This window comes from Phoenix dactylifera, chromosome 12, assembly GCF_009389715.1.
Source record: "Phoenix dactylifera cultivar Barhee BC4 chromosome 12, palm_55x_up_171113_PBpolish2nd_filt_p, whole genome shotgun sequence".
Taxonomy (NCBI): domain Eukaryota; kingdom Viridiplantae; phylum Streptophyta; class Magnoliopsida; order Arecales; family Arecaceae; genus Phoenix; species Phoenix dactylifera.
In genome coordinates, this window is record NC_052403.1 from 1,974,203 (window position 1) to 1,997,742 (window position 23,540).

Here is a 23,540-nt window from a genome sequence, read left to right on the forward strand (position 1 = left end):
GCAAAAAATTTCAGCTTGGGCTAAATCTTCTAAAATTACCCTATATGTGGGTCCAAATAAGGTTAAGAGTATGAGTTTTGTGGATACATATTTCGCTATAAAAAGTATGGGTGAGAGAGGATCAGATATATTCGTTCGGATTTTTTTTTAATATTCGAAACTATTTAGATAGGGATAAAAATTTGAACATCCGACTAATATCTGTATCTGTATCTATATTCGTCAAAGAAAAATAAATATGGATATGAATAGACAACTATCTAATTCGTATCTGAATATTTTATTGCATTTGTAACTCTATTTAATTTTATATAGCACTCATAAACTTTTTAAAAAAGTAAATTATTATATTAACATGCAATTAACTTGATTTATCCCCAACTTAGTAATATCTTTGATTTTGTGGCCATAAATTTAATTATCTAATATACATATATATATATATATATGGCATTCAATTTATATCCATATTTATTTAAAATAAAAGTCAATATAAATTTTTATATTTAATATTTATATTTATATTTGTCAAGTAAAATAAATATAAGTGTAAATATGCAAATATCCGATTCGATTTGGGCCATCAAATATTTAGATGCGGCCCAGTCTGAAATAAGGTGTCAAACGAAAGGAATCGCTCGGGCCTGGATCGGGCTCGGCCTGGAATTATGGCTCTCTACCGGAGTTCACTCGGCCTCCAGCTCTCCCACGAACACACAATCTCTACCTTTCTCCTCTTCTCGCCGGCCCCAGCTGCTGCCGAGTCTCCGGTCAGTCCGCCGGCTTCCGCTACCTCGACAACGTCCCCCACCATCACGGTATTCGGTGACCCTCTCTTTCATATTTTTTTGATTCTTCGACCCTCGCCTTCTGCTCTCTAATCCCCTATTTTTTACAAGGTTTCCACCGCAATCTGAGCTCACCGCCACCAGCGACCACCACTACCTCCCTGAGACCATCGGATTCCAGGTCGGCTTTGGTTTCCCTGGACATCATGCTTTTCTTTTCAGAAATTAGTAGCAAGGATTGGTAATTTTGATCGCAAATTGCTTCTAGCTTTAGAATTCTCGTTTTGGATTAGTTCGCTTAATGCAAAGACTCTTCTTTCTGTTGCTGAATGGTTGAAAAGCTTCTTTGCATGTGGTTTCTTCTTCTTCTTCTGCTACGATGGTAGAATTATATCAAACCATTCGTAAAATACTAGTTTATGTTTGCTGTGAGGAAACAAGGACTGGAGGTTGACAATTAATTACGTTCCCGTTCCTCTTGCAGTCTTGCAGAGTCGCGTAAAACCCGCATTCCAGAAACCATCAGGCAAAATGAGCGGTCCTGCGCATGCCAACTACGTTCTTCCCTTCTTCTTCCTCTTCTCTGCCATGGGAGCAGCCGATGCCTCCTCTCAATGCTCTGATAACAAAGGTCCCTCAGGTCTCTCTGTTTAGTCGCTATCTTTTTGCTAATTTTCTTGTACGCCATTGCTGGTGCTCCTCCCATATAGTCTCATAGTCGCCCACTTTCTTCTGCAGTAATTCTGAGTTTTATGAAGATTGAGGCAGGTCAAACTTGTGTTTCTGTTACATTCCTAATGATCTTGTTCAATTCCTTTTCTGTATTCAATGTATGTGAAATGGAGAGACTTCTGAAGTTGGATATTGGAAGCGTAGGGCAAAATCATGTCTCTGGAAGCTTCTTGACTTCAAATTGATGACTAGCATCATGAATTGGTGAATGGCTTGAAATTGAAATATTCTCCGTTAATGTTAACCTTTTATGGACGTTGACAATCAATGGAATTATTTCTTATCACGCCATTACCAAAAGAAAGAGATCTTAGTTCTAATAGGGTCGATTGATTAAGCCTCATTAGTGAGGTTTACATTTGCATTTAGGCATGTATCTGATAATTTATGGGAGTTTTTATGTGCATAGGCATGCCCCTTGATCAGTAGATAAACAACTGGGCAATCCCTGGTATCTCATGCATAGTTTAGTGGTTAAGATGTAAAAGGAACTTAGGTTGGTGCCAATTATAGCACTAACTTACACAATTTTATGAAAGCACTTTTGAACCTCATCAGCTCATCTTTGATATATAGAGTCAAGATTTTCTTTTGAGTTTTTTTAATCTTCTGTAATCAGAGATCCAAGGTATTAAAAATAACTGTTTTTCATTATTTTTTGGCTATTGCTTTTGACTAGTACCTCAATTTCCTCGTGGAGTCTAAATTTGCTTTCCTTACATACAACTATGGCTGAACCATATTTTGGATTCTCCAAACCTTAATTCTATTATCTTCTTTTAGTGTTGTATTCACAAAAGATATTGTGCCATTAAATTACATAATGCAAAGAACAAAAGCAAAGAAATCCACTATATCATCAAGTGACTCTTTTATGAAAATTGTGAAAATCTTGTAATAGAGCCAAAAATACTGCCCTACCCATGTTACCTTAACTACTTGAACTAGTGAGGCTTTCCTCATATTGCTTGAATATAATTATAAAATTTTAATATGCCCCCATTAGTATACTCCTTCTAATAGTACTTCATTTTATTGAAGCCGATAAAACTCTCTCCTCTTTAGATCTCTGTATAATGCATAGATGAAAAAAGCCATCAGTTTTTGAACTTTACAGCCTAATCCAATTAATCTTTGAATGTTCCTTGCCATTATATATTCATTCTAGAGTTGAATAAAATTTGATTTTGTTGTCCATTATTATTATTATTTATTTACTTTGTCTTTAATGTGAATTGATCCCTATTTTCCCTATGCTAGGTTCCCCATTGGTCAGAAATATAAGTGATATACCTCAAAGTAACTTCGGGAGAGGAGGTCTGGCGCACATAACCATTGCAGGTGCTCTTTCATATGGAATGAAAGAGGTAAACTGCGGAGTTCAATAGTCAGCTTCATTATTCATTCTTGTTAAATTTCTCAATGAATTGTTGTTATTAACCTATTTAGTGACGAAACACCTGTTGACTTTTGCTAGTAATCATTTTCTTGTCTTTCTTAAATGTTAAGTTTGGCAAAACATGTTGCAAAGAACTTGCAGTATTCGTCTGATACAATCTTCTAGATGCGCAAATTGAGATTCAGGAGATTGATTATAGATTAAAGTGTTGCAAACTTCTCGTAGAATTTTCCTTTCAAGATTGTAGCAGATTATTTAATTACATTAGGAAAATTGCAATTATAGGGAAAATTGGAATATTTAAAATGTGAAATAGTAATCTCTTGATCTGCCCGTATTGGGTTTTGAACCATCAATTGGACATCATAAGATTTTCTAAAAATAGGATAATCGTAACTATAATGAAATCTCCTTGTCCTCTCTATATTTTTGCTCTATTTGTCCTCCTTCTCTATCTGTTTGTCTATGTAAAGAATTTTGGGGTACAAAGTTAACTAAATGATTTATTTTTATCTACCTTTTTTTTTATGTGATCATGATTCTACTTTAATATAAACCTGTTGTTTCTTCTACTTTAAAATATGAAATATGTAAAATATTTATGTCCATTATACATGATATTTATGTTCTTTCCAGGTTGAGCTTTGGCTTCAGACTTTTGCTCCGGGCACACGGACACCAATCCACAGGCACTCCTGTGAAGAGGTATTTGTTGTCTTAAAAGGGAGGGGCACTCTTTTGCTTGGCTCAAGTTCATTTAAAAATCCAGGAAAGCCTCAGGAGCTTGCCATCTATTCAAATAGCACATTCTCTATACCCATGAATGATCCGCATCAGGTATTGCAGTCCATGACCTACAATTGTACTAGTCTGATCAGTTTAAAGTTTAAACTTAATTGCATATAGCATACTCATGTTGATGGACATAAAATATAACTTGAAGTGTTTAATCATATAAAGAGATTGGTTTGTTTACACTTCTTGGTTAATGAAATTTGATGTAATACTTTCCAGAAAGTTCTTGGAACCGCTTGTTTCCCATAGAATGCTTGACCAGAAATCTAGTGTGGACCCGATGGATACTGATGCAACCATTTCATCTTAATTGCAGCCCATTTGGAACTCATAAAATATGCCCTCCATTTCTTTTATTGTATTGGCTTAATGCTTTCTTGGTATGTACCAAGACAATTGAAAAGGTCGATGGTTGCCTGCAAAACTTCATGTGGATGGGGTCTTGGAACAAGATACGTGAAATTCCAATAAGATTGATCAAATCCATCGGTGAAGGTTGTTTTACTGAACTATCCGGACAATAAAAAAAGATAGAAGCCTTCTTGAGATGTGAGATTGCATAATAAAGGCATGTACATGCTTTGGTTGAATGATTGTCCCATGATGACTAGATGTTTTCCAATCTTCAGTGGTACTGAAGGGGAAAAGTAATAGATCTATTATTGTTTGGAGAGATTGATTTTTAACCAGATTCATGTCAAAACCAAAAATTCGAGGCTGATGTTTTTATCAGATTTAGGTGATCTTTGTGAAAATGAAATGCTAATCAGATAATAAGAATTGTCAAATGCAACATCCACTTATGGGAATATTGGATATGCATATGATCAAAAGGTGGTAAGTTAAAATATAATGGTAAGCATCCGACAAAACAATGAGTATGCAACATGCAGAATAAACAAATCAGTGCATGGGTCAATGCACACTTAGCAATGATGTTAGGGCCTGTTTGGTTCACGACCGGAATCAGAATGGATTGGAATAGGAATCAGAATAGCCATATCCCCTGACATATTTGGTTCGTGATCGGAATCAGAATCAAAATAGGAATGGTTTTTGAATACTAGAGGAGAGTCGGAATTGGATTTGGGGGATTGGGGCATTCCCATTCCTCCCTGTAGTCGGAATGGGATTGGACTTCCTCCCAACCAAATAGCTGGAATAAGAGTCACTCATTCCTCTTCCCATTCAAAAGTCTAACTCCCCCCAACCAAACATGCTCTTAGATTAATTTCTGCAAGCCTTTTATATTATACCCTTAGAAGCATCTATTAGACGGCTTTAAAGCTTATATTTATGTATTTTACCCAGATAGGGCACTTTAGCTAATTCTATATACTGCATTCAAAAATTGAACACTACGTGACTTGTCTGGTTTTCTTCATGTGAGAGATTGCGCTCTTATTTCTCCCTTTTACCTTCCCCTCTGCCAACACATTTTGCTATACTCTTTGCCTTATGACCAAGGACACAAGGCATGTCAAGTGGTACCCATGTTGCTCTGAATTGATTATCCCAAATAAGCTACATGGCATTGATATGTGCACATAGAACCTGTGTTGGAGTGCATTTGTTTTACTGAATGTTTTTAGTGAAATATTGCAAGTAAAGACCTAAAGGTAATATAGATGGAGGTTGTGAGAAGACAACATGGAAAATCTTGAAATAACATCATAGATGGTCCTAGATATGAATTGTTGGCAAACGAGGATTGATATAGCCGATCACAAATTGTAGGAATAAGGCTGGATGGTTATCATTATGGTTATGTTTGTAAGACTTGTACCTCCAAGGTGGTTTCTGGTTCTAGCAACATAGTGGCGCTCCATATTTTATAAATGGTAAAACTGCAAATACATTATCCTTTCTGTTTATTTATTTTGTCCAAAAAAGTACTTTAAATGGCTTATCTACACATATTTGACATCATATCTACTCTCTGAGTGCAAGGGATTAAGTTCATGGATAATGTGTCATGCACTTAGATATTGTCGATACAGCTTAGATTCTACTAGCATGGCCATATGGCTGTTATAATATGGAAGCAAGTTGTGTGTGAATAAGAAACTCTAGAAACTCTAGTTTGTTTTCTATATTTTTCTAGTGAATAAGAAAGCAAAAGCATTTGTCATAGCTAAGAGTTGATTGGGGGCTTATAACATGTTGGAAACTCTAGATGTAAAGAGGTGTCATTACATGAAAAGGTTGGATATAAACTTCTCTTCCATTATCTTGTCTAAGAAAATATTTGAATCAAATGGCTAAAATCTGGACATTGATAATAACGTACTCATATTTAAATTTATACATCATATTTTTGATCACCTTAAGGTGCAACTCTCTTGTTACTAATTTGTAGTGTAAGAATTCTGATAGCTTGTAAAAAAAAAGGATCAAATTCAATTTTCTTTTTCATATTTTTCAGAGATATCTTACATTTTAATGGTTGTTCTTGAGTTAAGATATGTTATAATGTGCAGGTTTGGAATACAGATGAGAATGAGGATTTGCAGATGCTAGTTGTAATATCACGTCCACCTATCAAAGTGTTAGTACTTGACCTCATATTTTTTATTCTATTGAATAAATATATTGTGCATGACCTTAAAAATCATAATATGATGTTTTACAGACGGCATCATATCTATGAATGTTTCACAGTGGTCATTTATCAGCTTCAGGGAACAAAGGTCAACTTCTGCGGATACTTATATAGATGGAAGGAAGTGGCCTAGATGATCTCATAATTTTTGATAGGACAAACCAACATCCTTAACATATCAATCCTTCTGTAGTGCCTATAATGGAAACCTGTCATTCTTATTGTTAATGATACATGGCACTAGCAAAATTGAATTCTGTTTTTACCACATATTATGTGAAAGATGGTGTTGACTGTTATTCAGTGGCTAGTTCTATTTTCTTTAGATCTGACATTTTCTACTATATTTTCATTCAAGTGGTAGTCAACACTGATATGCCCGAATTCCTGGTCCTTGCAATTTGAATTTCAGTTTTTCTTTTTTATGCAATAAAATCTTCACTCATGATTGTCTTGATATTTTCTGTAATGTGCCACACAGCAGTGTCAAAGTTAGAAACCCATCCATGCAGAAGATATTTATAGCTGCAATTTTGTTAGAGGGTCATAATGAGCCTAGGCTGGCTTGATGACCACAGCGCCCAGTGTCAAATTGTTTGGGCTTGGCCTGATCAATTTTGGCTTGGGTACTGGCTGGTTTGAAATTTTTAAGCCCAGATCACATGCTAGCCAACTTCAGTGAAACTGGAAGGCTGAATCTGAAACATATTTATTTGTATAAGAATTATTCTTATGTCCATAAATTCAGAGCTCCTTTTCCTCTTTCTACTATCTCTCCTCTTTTCTTCTCCTTTTACTCCTCCCCTTCTCCATGTTTCCTCCTTCCTCATCATCCTTTTCTCAGTTTCTACCAAACATTTTTCTGGCTTCATTGACTTTTGTTGCCCTGTCCTCCCCTGATGACTAGTATTGCTTCAGGCTTCCGCCTTGTCTTGGTCTCTTCGATCTCTTGCCGTCCCACTCCCAACCATGATGAAATGGCCTTTCTGATTGCTATGGGCCCACTCAATGCCCTAGACCTCGTACTAAACTGAACCAGCGAAGAACCGTAATTCAGCCGGTATTTTTGGAAAATGCCATGAACCGCTTCGAACAGACAGTTCGGAATGGAACCGGTTCGCCCTCCTCTTTCCAAAAAGCTTTAATATATGGTCTGTCGAACCAAGATGAACCGCCCGGGTTATCCTGTACCGAACCGGTAGCTGACTAGTATGGTCCCAGTATCGGTTCGGCTAACCTTGATTCAATGGACTCAATTTATATCCTTTTTTTTTCTAGTTGTGTTAGCTAAATTTTTCTGGCAGTCATCAACCAAATTCTTGAAATGGTTCAGAACTTCAGATACTCATAAACAGATTACCTTATGCAGCTAATTTATGCTTGGCATTAGCTTTGTCATTTTTGTGCTGTGTTAATAAACTAACTACTCATAAACAAATTCTTGAAATGAAGTTTTTTAAAAATATTGGTGGATATGAATAACTATAATGGAATTCTTCACCATGCCTTGTACAATTTATTGAGCAAGAAAGATTTAGTCGCATGCAAACAACAGATCTATTTTTTCCCTTTTCTTTTTGAATAAATTCTCTATGTATGTACAGCAGCAACTTCAAATTATATGCTGTTTCTATAATTTTAAAGAACAGGGCAATCCATAGGCATCACAGATGATGCTCTTTTGCCACTTCAATGTGCTTTTATAATTTTTCTTTTCAAAAGACATTAGAAATGTTGGCAATATAAATTGCAAACTATATGCATGAAAGGAACTTAATATTGAATTTGTAGGAGAAAAATGATTTTTTTTTCCTTTTTTCACCCTTTAAGTGTTCTTAATTCTTTTAAATGTTGGTTGTTATTGTGCAGACCAGGATATGCTCAAGTTATGTTGGAACATGATGCACTAGGATCAACTTTTTAATAAATTTTCTTTTGTGCAGGTTCATCTATGATGACTGGAGCATGCCCCATACTGCAGCCAAATTGAAATTTCCTTACTATTGGGATGAGGAATGTTTTTATGAACCTAAGGATGAGCTGTGATGTCCACGCATGATGTCCTTTCTTGCAGTCACCTTGGTCTACCTGTTTAGTTCTCGACCTTTCACTTCTGTATGCTGGTGTAATGATTTCAAAAGGTTGATTACATGTGATCAATTTGTGCTTGAAACAAAGGTTGTAACAAAGGCTGAACAAGATTTCAGATTATAAAGTGACCCCTCTATGTCATATTTCTGGTACGTCTCATTATGATCCCAGCTAATGGAATGATTGTCCTCATCGTAACGTTTCTAACTGTCAAATGAACAAACGGCAATTGTTTTCCAATTAAGCCCATGAATGACTGATCCTCACATGGATGCAGGGTTTTTTTATATATAATTAGTAATTGCGAATGGAATACATGAATGGTGTTTCAAGTGAACCAGTCTTTTCATGCAGAGATCGAGTAATTTCAGTAGCAGCCAGCATAGAAGCATATTATTGTATTGATGTAGTTACTAATTGATCCACCTACTGTTTTCATAGGTATGGGATCAGGCTACTTCGTGGATCATTTGCTGCTGCATCTCTTTTTCTTAATGACAAGACACTGTAATTCCGACCAGGAAACCATTATCATGCTTCTACTTCCATGAATTGCACATTACTGTTTCTGAATCAGCTTTGATCACCAAAATCCATTCCAGGAAATTCAGAAAGCCAGCTTTTACTCGCCCAAATTATGTGTCAGTGATCAGCACTGATGTAAGCTCTGCAGGCCGAGATTTGTTGTTCTTGCCCATCGTATGTAAGCATATAGACAAGGTTAATCCTTAGAAAAGGCACTTCATATAAGCACCTTTATAGTATTCGGATTTCAGAAGCATCATATACAAAGATAATATAGCTAGAGAAGACGGCTGGAGTGAAAATTGTTGAAGTTTTCCAGTGATTGGATTTTCTACAGTTCCTTCAGATCTCTCACCCTGACAATATTTCTGATCAGGAAGGCAATTCGAGGATACAAGTGGAAAAAAAAGGGATACATGCCAATTGGTATCAATTGGCCAGCAACCAAAATGCATGGTCTCATCAGCATCGAGCCCTTCTTTAACATCATAGAATTTCTATGCTGGACACCTGTCAGTGCAAGCATAAGAATTATGCTGAAAATGAGTCTGATTTTGTTTCATTAGATCAAGTTCCATAAGACATCTTACTCGAGGATCCCATCTGGCTGACAGGGATGGTATCAGTGATGGCGACAGAAGTGAAGGACTAAAGCTAACCTTGTGCTATTGGGTGATCTTGACTCATGAGGTTGAAAAAAGAGAGAAATCATGAAGAACACATGCAGCAGTCAAATGACAAATGCAGCATCTACCATCAAGAAATGAAATCAGCACAATCGTAGAATTGGCTCTGAATTGTTTATTTCCAGAATAGCTGTTGGACATTGCCAATAGACAACACTTGCACCATAATTTTCAGCACACTAACATATTCTGTGTCCAAGAGGATGGTTACATAATATTTTGCTCCAACGCAATTTGTCTGAGAGCATATACCGATACATTTTTTCTAGGAAATAAAGAAAAAAATGTAGTGTTTCTGTCAGAATGAAATGCTGTGTATTATGCATAGATGATAAAGAATTCCTCGTCGTTTCTTTGACATCCTGACAAACTGTCTACTACACTCCACAGGCAATAACCTGCAGCAGCTGACAATTAAAATTCAACGAAGTACATTTCACCACAAAAAGGTTAAAATCTCAGCAATGAGAACTTATGGAACCAGTTCTTTCCATTTTTTAAAAGATCAAGAGCCTTTTCTTATACAGTCAAATTAAAGATTTTCAAAAGCTAACATTTTCCATTTAATAAATTTCAGGAGACATGCTAATCAAATGAAAGTAGGCATGCTGCAAGAAAGGCTGATTTTCATCTGGATTAGTCATATCACTAACTAAAGAAACATAGAACAATAAATCGAAGACAGGAAATAATACAAAAGATTTTCAAAGTTGTTGGCAAAACAATTGGTTTTTTCACGCAGCCTTGTCAAAATTTTAGTGTGGTTTGATCCTTTATCAATGACCGGTAGAGTTGATGATGGCTCCACATCCAGAATAGAACTGAGGGATTATATATTTAATTGTGCTCTGGGTTATCAAGCAGACAAGGGACTAATGTAACTTGGACATTACCATAAGCTTCTAAGTAACACAAGAAAGAATGAAATCACCCAGTGCCCTTACAATTTGTATCAAATGCTAAAGAAAATTTGTAAACAAAAAAAAAATTGATAGTCCCAAGTCAATATCTCAACCAAAATTCTGTCTACTATAAACAGTCTCTTAAACCATGCAGCAGCAACTTGTTTGGTGGTTGGTTACCTTAGTAGAAATGCTTTGTCAAGTTAGATAGATACTATCCAAGACTGCAAACCCAGAAGCAACCCCACCTTCATTTGATGAAGAAACCTTCGTCCGCATCAGGTAACCACATTGATCATTCATGATCACCTTATCTTTGTTTCTATTAATTGAAAGCCAGAGTGTTTAACAGTATGTTCTTCATCATCAAATGGTAAACAACATGGAATTGTAAACAGAGATGCCAAGACCAAGATGTCCATTACCGTAAATAGGCACCATATATCCCAAGTTCTGAAATGGCATGGTCCTGATGACAAATACCTTTCCGGACCAGATAAGCAAGAGAAGCTTTTGGAAAGATCCTTTGCATCAGAATATATGCAGCAGCTTGCTCACTCCCTTCCTGCTGCAGCCTAATCAGTGTTTCCCTTATATTGTCACCATAAATGTTGTTCCCTGGAGGTGAATGATATCATAAACCACAATGTCAGGACAAACGGGGAATGAGAACAGGAAGATGACTGGAACAGATTGCTGAAACTTGAAAAACTCAACCTCCTCCTTCTCGTTGGGGTTTGAGCACAAAGAACTCAGGTCTTTCAATAGCAGACTTCACAGCTTCTGCATTTTCCAAACTCCACAACCCTGCAAAACATTTCCGCAGTTTTGCAATATCATCTTCATTCTCAAGAAACCTGTAAGGCAAGCAGAATAGCAATGAACAAATGCAAAATTATAATTTAAATAGAGATGCTAGCTAAACAGAAACAAATGATCCATCCAATAGTATCAAAAAAAAAAAAAAAAAAACTGTAAAACAGCTTTATATGTTCACCATGAGACAAAAATCTCTAGTCCACTACATTAAGGTTCAGCCAACTATAGTAAAGACACACTATAAAAAATTAAGTTCAGAAACCTTAACATAATTTCGCAGCACAACATTCCCCAGTCTGGATGTGAGTTAATTTTGAAAAAGCAATATTCTGAAGCAAACACATAATTATTCTTTAGCTTGCCTTAAACAATATTATGAAAATAAGCAGAGTTATAAAATATTATTTGACATGATAAAATTACAATTATGTAAATCAAAGGCTAGTCATGATATTGATTTTTCTCATAAGAAAAAATTACTGATTCTGAATATATAAGTTTTATTTTTTCCAGAAGACACTCAAATCAGGTTCACTATCTTCTTATCTCACATTTCAGAGCGTTCTTGCATAATAGTGATGAAGGCAGATGCATGTTATGATAAAACCAACATTTGCAGATACCTAAAGTTGATCAATATTAAGGAACACATTCATATAGAGATGTGGTTTTCTTGGTTATCAGTATCAAAAGCTAACAGTGAGCCTGACTAGGCTAACTTGACCTTAACTTTTACAAAGAGATTAAAAATAAGATGTTTCAGATTTTAAGTTCTTAATAGGGTGAAAGAGCTAAGCAAAATAATTACATCTTTCAAAAAATAGCTTCAAAGTCCTTAAGAAAAACAAATGAGAAAGAACAATGGGCACCTCTCATTCTGCTAATAAAAAAACACTACACTGAGAACAGAAGATTAAAAACAAGAGAAAGCGAAGGAACTTGTTCTGTAATGAGATAAAAGTAGATGCATATAGCGTGAAAAAATGGTGCTCTAATAGCAACAATTATGCATTAATAAATTAAAAGTAAAAGTTCCTCTTAGAATTTGATAATTCAAATGTACCACTTTATGCCTTAAAAACACTAAGGGAAAAACATTCTCATAATGTTTAAAGCTCCAAGTAGTTCAGGAATTCTATCATATAAAAGCACAGGAAATATGTAGGAAAAATAGTTAAGCTCCAAAGATAATCTTCATTTGCTTTTGCAAGAAATTTGATGTAAACAAAATGGATGAAACCACCTTTGTCTTAAGCATAAAATTCTATTTGAATACAAAATATTGATATTTATGGGTAGATGAAACAAATGTGAATGTAAAGATGGATTTCTTTCTTTAAAAAAAAAAATCATCAGATTATCAGTGAAATTTTACACTATGTAAACCATCAACTGTGTAATAACAATCACTACAAATTTCTTTTCTTAGATTAAGAATAAACTTTTCATAGTAATAATGACTGCCTTGAAAGTCAATATAAATTTATGTATTGTGCTCAGAAAAAAGTTAACATGTCAGAGAACAAAATAAATATAAATATTCTTTTTCCAGTGCATATAAATCTCAAAATCTCTGCTTCCACTTATGCTTTCATATATGCTAGGCCCTGACATGCCTAATCAAGTCTTAACTAGGACATGTTCAACTTACTTTTCACTGGAGTTTGATTTATTATTTGCTCACACTTTGAAGTTCATAACACCTATAATGGAGACCGACAAGAACTTGTGCCTTGCCATGATTGGTTCAAACTCCATATTGGATTTGGTTTCAGCCAGGCCTGATGGAGTTTCAGTTTTGGCAATTTTCACAATTATGTGGTTGCAAAGTCCATATACATCAGATTTAGCCAAAATTAAAAATCCAAAAAATCAATAAAATATGTAAAAAATAAATAAGGTGTGAAAAGACATTATTTATGGTGCACTGTATTGTTTGAGACCTTTCAATGCACTACTTTGGTAGTTTCACATGACTTAAGGATATAATTAAATTAATATTTGATGACAAATTAGAACATCATAAGTTACATGACTATAAAATATGAACTTGATTAGAAATCATCTCAAAACTTGCAAAATCCAAGTATTATTTATAAATATGCTTCCTGAGATTCAAAAAAATAAGGAAAATATATAAAAATTTGCACAAATTGTCAATATCTACATTTTCATTTTTGCCAAGTAAGGTAGTTTTGCCAAAACTGTGAAACTGGCCATATTTTCTGATTGGTTCCAACTGAAACTGAAACAAATTAGTTTTGGTTTCAAGGAATTAGTTGAAACTTAAGATAATCATAATAAATATTGAGACTGGAGAGACATGATATGATTTATACATCAAGATTATGCAACTTGTCCTAGGCTTTTGGATTCCAGAAAAAGTATCCACAACTTCATGGATGTGGTCTTGTCCCCACCCTGTACCTTCAATTCATTCATGATAACTCTATAGCAAAACAATAACAATCTACTGTCAAGATTGACTTCCTACAAATCACTAACCACCATCAGCGGCCGTACAATACATTGTGCTTCCCCATACATAGACTTGTTCCAACTAGGAGTTGCACCCATCTCAAGAGCTAATGCACAAGTCATGATATTCTTATAATATTAGCCATATAATTATGTTCCCATATAACAAGGTTCTTCTTCCACATGACAAGACATGTTCCACTTTTCCACCAGACAAGTTTCTTTACTCTAACCTTGTTCTGTCAAGTGCAGTAACCTTGCTTACTAACCAAGATAAATAGGAAGAATTACAGTATGTCATTTGCACAAGAATTAGTCACCAAGCTTGATCATTTCTCGCCATAACAGGATTCATGTTGCCTGCTCATTAAGCATAACTTGAAACAGTATCCACTATCTAGTATACAGATTGGTGATCTATTCAGATTGCCTACATGTTGGATCAACAACTTCAGTGAGCATGATTGAGATCTAATGGCATATTAAGTTCATAACAGTACATCAAACCATTTTTCAATAAGGAAATTTTCATACTAGTTCCTAACATGTACTAATCCTCTGAAAAATCCCAAATATGCTAACAATCAAAATAATCCCATACAATGTTACACCCGCCACTGAGACGTACTGCTGTTTGAGCAACTGATACAGGACTCACAATATAGCTCAACCCTAATATGAAGGGCAACTAAGAAGGTAGAGAACAAGTTTGAGTTCGCTGAAAGTGCTATAATCACCACAACCAGATAAATTCAATGGATATCTCTCTTTTGATTGGAGGCCAACTCCTAAAATCAGATACAGTGCTATGCTTAAGAAGTGGCACTGTGCACTATCATGCAAGAGTTTCATATTGTTTCGAGAAGCAGAAGCTATCTAAGAAAACCAAATTTCTCTAAACGTTTAGAACAAGGTTTGCCATACCGGGCATACCATATTGTACCGGTATTGAGACGGCGAATCTTGGTTCACGGCATGCTCCAGCTCTACTATGAGTAGAAGAGTGAAGACACTAGGGTATTAGGCAATCCCACACAACAATTAAAGCTCATCTTCAAAGAAACATTTTTAAATGGCTAAACCCTAGCTGATAACTTATTTATTTATTTATCTTGTTCTCTAGAGTCTATACACCTGTTTTGGTCAATTGTTTACAGCCTTTCCTTCTGTTTTCCTCTATTTGAGAATACAAACTCCTTTTTGTTAAAAAACATAAAAGCTTATGCCATATGAGCAATCAATACAGTATGTACAAAGATTCCGCCAATTAACCAGTAACAATAAACTCACATGACGCCAAGGACCATTAAATAATATAGCCAACAAGATTTCAATACAAGTAATAATAATGAAGTCACCTTTCAAGCACATTTGGTTTTGCTAGTTCTTGTTGGATCTTCTTGGTCCCAACCAAATGGTAGGATATTGATGGGCACTTAATTGCACTAGATTGTTCCATCAAAAGCCTTGCTCTCCATTCCTGGATATAAGAAACTAAGCATAATCAGAGAAATAAATATATAATTATCTATGAAAAAGTCCAAGAGAATTATTGCTACATATATTCATAACTGCACAGTAAGTCAGTAACCTTCATTAGTTGTGACATCATATACCAAATAGAAGGTTCTAATTAGAAATGACAAAATGATACTTCTTACTGATTCTGAAGGATAATCATTCGGTGAATAGCCAGCCCTAAAATAGACCACAGCAACTGTTTGGCCACCTCTGCATGTACAGACCTCTGATTGTAAACAGTTGAAATTGAAATCCCAAAATTCAGAAGATCATAATGCAAGGGAAATATGCCCTCCATTTCTAACTACCATTAAAGAGAGTTAATTTTGGGAGAAAGTGACATACACAAGGAGAGTTCCATCAGGTAGAACCCGCCCTTCTGCATCTATTTCTGCCAAAGTTTTGCGAACACTGACCACACCATGAGTGTTAGAAAGTTAAGAAAATAACTTCAGCAAACCCACCAAGATTTTACAATGATATGCCAGTTGCTTATTAAAAAGCAATTAAACTATCGAACATTATCCGAAGAGACAAGAAACTAGACTGATGAAGCAGCCTCTGTTTGGTAGAATAAATATGTAAAAATAAAAAGATGGATGATCCAATAACTTTGGTTTAATCAAATAGCACAGGCCCATTAGATTATAAAAGATGGTCTAATTTTTTTTCTGATATCAAAAGGTTGCCTTCATAAAAAGGCTGCTACAGAAAAAAAACTTCAGCCAACAAATGTATAGACTAGTTAAATATCATGTTCTTTGGCCTCAAAAATCACAGGTCTGTGTACAAGAATTGCTGGAAACGGTTCTGCAAGATTCTGATGTCCGGTAATGCTCTCATTTGAGAAAATAAAAATCTAGCAGTACAAGGTGTAAGGATATATCTCCCTCAACAGCGTGCAGAGCCAATGTTGGTCATACATATTATGCTCTTCAGTTTGAACAACAACCATTACTACAGCACTGGACAGCAACAAAATTTTGAAAGGGTTAGTGAAGATTCATCAAGTCTTCTCTAAATCTAAACAAAAACTTATGCATACACACTTGACCTGCTATTGTTATACTCATTCCATGCTTTAGCTAATGCCTCTGCATATCGACTAATGGCTGTATTTCCAGGAACTCTTCTTGAATCCAATTCTAGGTCTTTCCCGTAGTGGTTAATTAAATTCCTGCAAGCCAGCAAATTATGATTAATTTTATGTACTTCAGAGATGCAACCACACCATAAAATTCTGCATGCAAATGGAAAATATTATGATATGGTAGAGCTTTACAACCTTGTACAAAGGGAGTTCAAGAAGGGAGTCTCTAGAAATAACAATATTAAGAGAAAAAATTTTGTGAGAAGCACGTTCTGCTATTTCTTCAATTAGATACATTTATCTATAGGTATTTATTTATGCCTTATCTTTATTTTCTATATTATGGTCCTAATAACAATCAAGAAGTTCTGGCATTCATCCTTTAAAAATCAAGTTAAGGATAATCTGTCGCTTTTAAATTTACCTCAGAGACCTGACAAATCAATGATGATTGCTCATTTCCACAAACCAGTAGGAAGCTTCAAGCATGCACTTCCCTAAATCTAATTGCTACTAACACTCCTCTCCATGATAGCCAGAAAATTTTACTAAAGGTGGCATACTCACTTTGAAACTTGTCCCTACACCCGCTTCCTAAGTATTTCCTTATTCTAAATTTTTCCAAGAGACTTGCTTCCCCATGCCCACACCTAAATCCACTCCTGCACCTGCTCCCACTTCCAGCAACCAAGCTCCTTCCCATGACACCATTTGTTAGTCTTTGAACCAACAATGAGATCATTGCTCAACTGCCGATTATTGATTGATGAGTTTTCCGTAAATCAGGTTCAAAATCTTAGTTTTGCTCTCAGTTTAAGCTGTTCTGAATGAGTTTCAACTTTGGTAGACAGTTTCCCAAGTTTTGAATAAAAAAAGGCTAAAACAAAAAAATATTTTTAAAATCTTAAAACTATCAAAAAGGTTGAAGAAAAACAGGAGAAAAGCAAATATATCATATTGGTAACAGCATACAGTTTTGGTATCTTTATGCTGCAACAATCTAAATATTAGAAAAAAAAAATAAACAACTCATGTTTAGTACCATCTTAAAGTGCAAATACATCATGATTTTGCATGGATTCTGGTAATTGCCAATACAGGGCATACTATTCAGTATGTACTGCCCGCACCAAACCCCAAAAAAGATTTTTTATAATGAAAAAAGAGAGAACAAATATACCATCTAAGAAATTAATTATGCTACTTAACCTGTGAAGCTCGGTTACTAGGCAACTAAGACCAGGAAACGAGGATGAAATGGTATTTAGTTCTATTTGAAATAGTAGGTTAGCTTCGGCATCCAGCATATAATCTGACCGGTGCAATCCCAAACGAATGTCCTGATAAAGTTATTGAAAAGCAATTAATAAAAAGAAACAATAATAAATGAAAAGGAAAAATATAGCCAGTAATATTTCATTCTGTCAAAATATATTCACAAGCTTCTTTTCCTACATTACTGAGTATAAACTAATGAACCGTTATACAACAAACTAAAGATCAAGTTTAAAGAAATACCTCTCTTTTATTTATTTCAAGCATCTTTGAATGGATATCTAAGAGTCCACTAGTAAAGGCATCCACCTCCTTTGTTCTGCAATATCAGTATGACAAAGAATGACTAATTGAAATTGGAGGCACTGTCTAATCCATGCAATAGTCAAAATAGCATACTGAAGGTCACCAGTAATTATACCATGGATTTGCAACCTAGTGCTCCTAACACATCCCACTGATACTGTATCATTTCAACAAACCTCTCAGGACACCCACAAGACATTGGTTTTCTCATAAACTGAAATGTCCCAACTGTCCTGGTTGGTACCGGCCGAGACAGATTGGGATGGTTGTGTCCCAACTCTCAACACTTGGGACAACAATGCATCCCAAAACATTTTTTTATATATATATTTTTTCTCTCTATTCTTGTTGTTAATGGTCGTTTTGGTCCATCCCAGTTTGTCCTGACCTTGCTCAATATCTTACCGACATAAGAGCAAAACAAGATAGGTATTGGCACCGAGACTTTAATACTAGAATTATACATTACACTATGGTGATTAACTTCATAAACACTAGAATATGTTCCTAAAACATGAGGTTAACTGCTGAACTCACACAGTCCGATGCCAAACATGATAAACTTCTAAGAACCAAAAAAAGGAAGGCTTAATATCTTACAGAGACCTTACAGTTTATGGCACATGCACAATATCTTAATGCATCATTGTTTAGAGCATAAAGAATATGAAAATCTTCCTAACTAAGCTTTATTTACTTGGCTACAATGGCAAACAAATTCATCAATATCTGGAGATGATGAACAATTTAAATCACCCTTGACATCTCCTCCGGGATCAAGTCAAATTCCCCATGGTCTAGCAACCAGCTAACAAAATAGTTGCCAAAATTCTGGCAATCATCCAACAATCACCACCCAACAAAGAAGCCAGTTAGATGGGCACCAAAAAGAGACAACTAGATAGTACTATCAAATTGTGGAGGCTGAAAACAGGAATGGCGAGTCACTAACAAGAGTCTCCAAATCTCATGCAACGAGCGCAGGAAGATGATTGTATGGCTTCAATAGAGTGTAAATGGACATGTTGGAGATGAGCAATGATATAATAAAGCCAGCAAAAAACTTTTGAATGTCAATAGCCCAGACATAAGTTAAGAGATTTGTTATCATTTTCAATATATGAAATGCGATATACACTGGCAAAGGTGTATGTGCACAACATGATACATAGATCTATATATGAACAAGGCAGAGCTATAACAATAACAACTAACAAGCTCTAATGGATGTCTTTGGAACATTATATTCCAAATGCATATGTTACATTGGGTGCATGATGTAATTGATCTGAAACTGTCAGCATCTTTGCCCCTAGAAAAGAGACAGTATAATTACTATTACTAGAATTTAATATTCCAAGTATTATCTCAAGCAAAAAGAAGAACAAATAAGAAAACCTCGAGTAATATGTATGAAAAAAAAAAACAAATGAGTTACGAAGAAAAAATGTATACCATGTCTGGTGTGTTGACCAAACACTGAGTTATTAAAACATGTTAAAGATCACTAAAATAGAAATTACCACCATCTACAACTAAACCAGTATATCATCTAACTCATGAGTTAAATAAAGGTCCGGTCATCATGAGATTAGGAAAAACCTGGATAAAGAATCTTGCAAAAAATTTCCATCCAAGCTCACACGATCTACAAGCTCATTGAAAATCGGAGCTAACTCACATGCTTGCCTCCAGTGACCTTTTGGAAACGGCATGGGCAACAGGGTAAATGGGGCATGAACCAGACCAATGCCAGGATCTGTTCCTGATCTCTGCAAGTTCCATGTTTAATTTAATTTGCGAAGGCCACGCCTTTTGTGGCAAGTGAATATATCTACATTTTAATTCTATTTCCTATATCAGCAAGAGGCATTTGAAGCACGTAAGGCAAAAAAATGATGCACATTTATAATGTTAAAGCAGTCTAAATCTAAAATCTTTGTTTAGAGCATCTACTAGTCAAAAGAATCAACAGAACAAGACTTTTCATTCTATTAAAGAAAATGAGAAGGAACTTTTGCATGTAAATTATTTGATGCCATAGGTAAGATAAAATGAAACTCCAACTTGAAATGCTCTATGCCAAAAGGGGGAAAAAGGTAAACATCTTTAAATCTTTAGAAATCTGTCACAACTGCCATATGATCATCCCCACACTGACATGTTATCACGCCTTTTTCAGTGGAAGGCTCTCACCCTGACAGTTAGATGCAATAAACGATCATAGTTCATAATTGGGTCATTATAGAGATCATGGAACTAGAAGCATGGAAAATTACAAGCACTTCATGTAGCATATCGTCGCAATTTCAGAAGCTTTATTTCTTTAATTTTAATATGCATATATTTGCTAGCAAATTTATTGAATTTGCAGATGGGAGAAGAAATATCTTTATCAGCCCAGCATCTTCAAAGACAAAACCAAGAGTCATTCTCTACATGGTTCTCTTGTGGAAAACTTCCTCACTACATATATCTCCATTGATTCTTTGATATCAAACCAACTCTTCGGGAAAAAAGATTCAACCACATTGAGTAAGGTATCTTCAGCCATAGCATTGTCATTAATGCAACACTTACCACTACACTCGTGCTTGATTCTTCTTTGGAATGTGTTCCCTTATCAAACATTCAAAAACTTATCCGCATGAGATCATACCAATTGCATCGAGTTAGCGTTATAATAGAAGTTAACGATTACACCTATGATCAGAAACCAAAAAAAAAAAAAGAATTCCCTCTAAGCCAGAATGCTACCACATGATTGAGGTTCTAGGCCACATACCTGTTCTTAAGTTGCACATTTTTACAGGTTTATACTAAGTGAAAAGGCATGATTGCTATTACATATAAGCCTCTCCATGTAATCCTTCATGTAGAAATGCACCCTTTTTACATAGAGCCCATAAAGTGGTCAACAAATGTCTACTTAACTCGAATATGACTTGTTTAAGCAACAATTGCAAAAATCTTGAAAACTAACACCAGAAGCTGGTGAGTATACGTTTGCTCATGCCTTTGACCTTTCAGTAATATATTATACAACAAATTCGCATCTATGAGTATAATCATGCTTGTGAGAAACAAATTCAACTATTCACTTGTAAAGCCTAAGAAAACTTCTAAATTTGTTTGCCTTTTCCTAACCAGGATCTGGGCAAATCTTTGTACTCCAGCTTGGAATGGGAGTAGATGGAGGCCAAAAAACAAATTTTGTTGTAGAAGCTTATGTTTCAAGCTGCCAGTGCTTTCCTAACTAAAAACAATGTCCAATCAGAGCCTCATTTCCAGTGTCAGGTTCCTAAACTCGGATGAATCAGAGATGGGGTTATGCTAGGTGTGTGAGAAGGTAATGCAATTATCCAGAGATTGTATTGTAGGTTTCTACTTGAGAATTTAGTAAGAAAAAGGTCAGCAGAACAACCTAGAGGCTAGAACTGAAAGCTCATGTACTTGGTCCAATAATCTGTTCGAGAAAACTTAGGTTGAGTGAAACAAGCCTTGAAAAACAAGTAGGTATCATTGTCCCAAGCTCCCCGCAATCTTCAAGATTATCACGCATCAAAACAAAGCAGTAGTTTTCAGAAAGTTCTCAAGCAAAACATAACCACTGCATTCTGACATTAGTCCCTTTCTTTTGTTTACACTAACAAAGCCGGCTTTACAAGGAACAAAGAGCTGTCTATAAACAGGTTACCAACACAAGAAGTCGCTGACTTTATCGGCTTGTTTAATTTCAACAGATGTTCAATCCGGCCAGTTCATCTTAGCTTACAATGTTATGCATTTATCGATGGTCTATCTGTCATAATGAAGTCATAGATGGCCTTGGATCGTTGTTTCCCACTTCTCGTACTGGCAGTATCTTAATGAAAGCCTTCAAAAGAGCCGATATAGATCATCACAAGAACAAGAAAGAAACAAAAGTGCTTTCGGAGACTGGAGTCAAGATACCTGGACGCCTTTGTCCCCGACGACAAGCCCATGGAGAGAGCACCAAACCAGAGCATCATAGACCAGCTTCTCCAGCAAGTCCGCAGGAACGTTCCGAGAGACAGACAGAGGGCCCGGCATGGTCTCATCATAAGCCTCTTCGAGCTCATCGGATCTCCCATGTCTCGGGGGAAGCAAAGAAGAAGAGCGCACGGGAGAAGAAGATGTGTAAAGGTCCTTGCTTCTATTAGGTGTTCGAAGGTTGGCGCGAGAGAAAAAGATGCTATTAGGAGCGAAGGCGGGAGGGAGGAATCTGGGCCTTATGGTTGGAGCTCGGAGTAGATGTATTGGAGACAGCGATGGTTTTGGAACGACGGTGCCCGGCGCGGTGGAACAGACGGCGCCGCCCACGCGTATCGCTGCAACCTTTGGCTGCTGGGTTCTTTTCTTTCCCAAATCGGGTTTTTAATGGATTGCTGGGGCCCGCGGCTCAGCAGCCAATGTGGAAGTTCGGAGTCATTACGTAATATTATTGGATGGAGATGGCATCTCCGCGGGTCAACCTTCCTTTTGTGCTTGGGCTAAGGCGGATGAATCATGCCTAACGAATTCGGATGCACCTAATAAAATTAAGAATAGAATGCCTCGAAGTGTCAAAGACAACTCCCCATCACCAACCCACAGGGTGTGGCTGACTGCATAAGAAACTATCCAATCCGCAGCCCCATTAATTTTACGAAATACATGCTTGGCCTGAAAGGCCCCGCTATCCCTCACTATACCTAGATGTCTCGCAACAACGAGTGGGCACAATCGTTGCCCCTAGAGCCCCCCGAATCCAACTATTGACAGTGGCCGAGTCCTCCTCCAGGATAATGGAACTAGCTCGTAAGACATGCCGGGCGTAACAAAGACGCGCCCAAGCAGCCAATAGCTCCGCACCCGAAACCGGAACCGATGTGTCAAAGAGTTGATTGCCCCTGGCAGCTACAACCCTAGCAGACGAGTCTCAAATAACAAAGACGCGCTCTTAATAAAAGATTTCATTCTTTCTTAGGAAGAATAAAAGATTGGGAGATTTGGAGTCTTTTTTTTTTTCCTTTTTCTTTGCCTTTGTAATATGAGGTATCTTGGGAACATCTAAGTCGAGGAAGGTATATATGATACTAGAAAGGACTTTAATTTTCGAACTCCGTATAGGATTCTACCAATATGCATGCATGCATGCTCCAAATTGCTCTTACCAGCAAATGACAAATCTACTCCTTACGCAACGCACTACATAGCCCTATTCGCATGGGGTTATTGTGATAAATTTGCTCTATGGCATCAAAGCATATTTTTCATTCATTGATTGGTGCAACGACCGCTTAGTGCTCTGAGAAATCTTAACTTTTAAGTTCCTTGACCAATGAACCGATTTAGGTTGTGATGGAAACATCCTGCTTAGATTTGTTTTCTTCGTTTCAAAAAGGTCGCATAGAACAAAGATTTTTGCTTCAAAAGATTGAAATTTTTGATAGATTGGATGGTAGCTATTGTTGGAAAGTGGACTCCGGGGTGACCGACGGATCGTGAGATGAAGGAGCTCCATCGTG

At 36.2% G+C, this 23,540-nt stretch overlaps 2 protein-coding genes across 5 annotated transcripts; one reads left to right on the forward strand and one right to left on the reverse strand.

Annotated features, from left to right (window-relative positions):
• The first annotated feature begins 650 nt into the window (after window positions 1–650).
• LOC103709905 (auxin-binding protein 4) lies at window positions 651–9,801 on the forward strand. Of its 3 annotated transcripts, XR_005514319.1 has the most exons (8): window positions 652–818; window positions 900–969; window positions 1,273–1,428; window positions 2,781–2,887; window positions 3,556–3,756; window positions 6,195–6,262; window positions 8,260–8,556; window positions 8,849–9,801. XR_005514319.1 is itself a non-coding variant. In XM_008795432.3 (7 exons), the coding sequence occupies exons 3-7, from the start codon at window positions 1,320–1,322 to the stop codon at window positions 8,360–8,362; spliced, it is 579 nt and encodes a 192-aa protein (XP_008793654.1). In that variant the 5' UTR covers window positions 651–818; window positions 900–969; window positions 1,273–1,319; the 3' UTR covers window positions 8,363–8,605. The 3 variants fall into 3 exon arrangements, 2 of the variants coding, with proteins under 2 accessions (XP_008793654.1, XP_008793651.1); XM_008795432.3 differs by lacking the exon at window positions 8,849–9,801 and having other exon boundaries at window positions 651–818; window positions 1,273–1,419; window positions 8,260–8,605; XM_008795429.3 differs by lacking the exon at window positions 8,849–9,801 and having other exon boundaries at window positions 8,260–8,605.
• On the reverse strand, window positions 9,710–22,382 carry LOC103709906 (glutathione synthetase, chloroplastic-like). Of its 2 annotated transcripts, XM_008795433.4 has the most exons (13): window positions 21,964–22,380; window positions 19,612–19,781; window positions 17,947–18,022; window positions 17,638–17,768; window positions 16,393–16,515; window positions 16,223–16,303; window positions 15,684–15,764; window positions 15,479–15,548; window positions 15,176–15,297; window positions 11,238–11,377; window positions 10,946–11,138; window positions 10,701–10,842; window positions 9,710–10,016 (listed from the first exon to the last, which is right to left on the reverse strand). In XM_008795433.4, the coding sequence occupies exons 1-12, from the start codon at window positions 22,081–22,083 to the stop codon at window positions 10,719–10,721; spliced, it is 1,431 nt and encodes a 476-aa protein (XP_008793655.2). In that variant the 5' UTR covers window positions 22,084–22,380; the 3' UTR covers window positions 9,710–10,016; window positions 10,701–10,718. The 2 variants fall into 2 exon arrangements, with proteins under 2 accessions (XP_008793655.2, XP_008793656.2); XM_008795434.4 differs by lacking the exon at window positions 10,701–10,842 and having other exon boundaries at window positions 9,711–10,016; window positions 21,964–22,382.
• Between the last annotated feature and the right edge of the window lie 1,158 nt (window positions 22,383–23,540).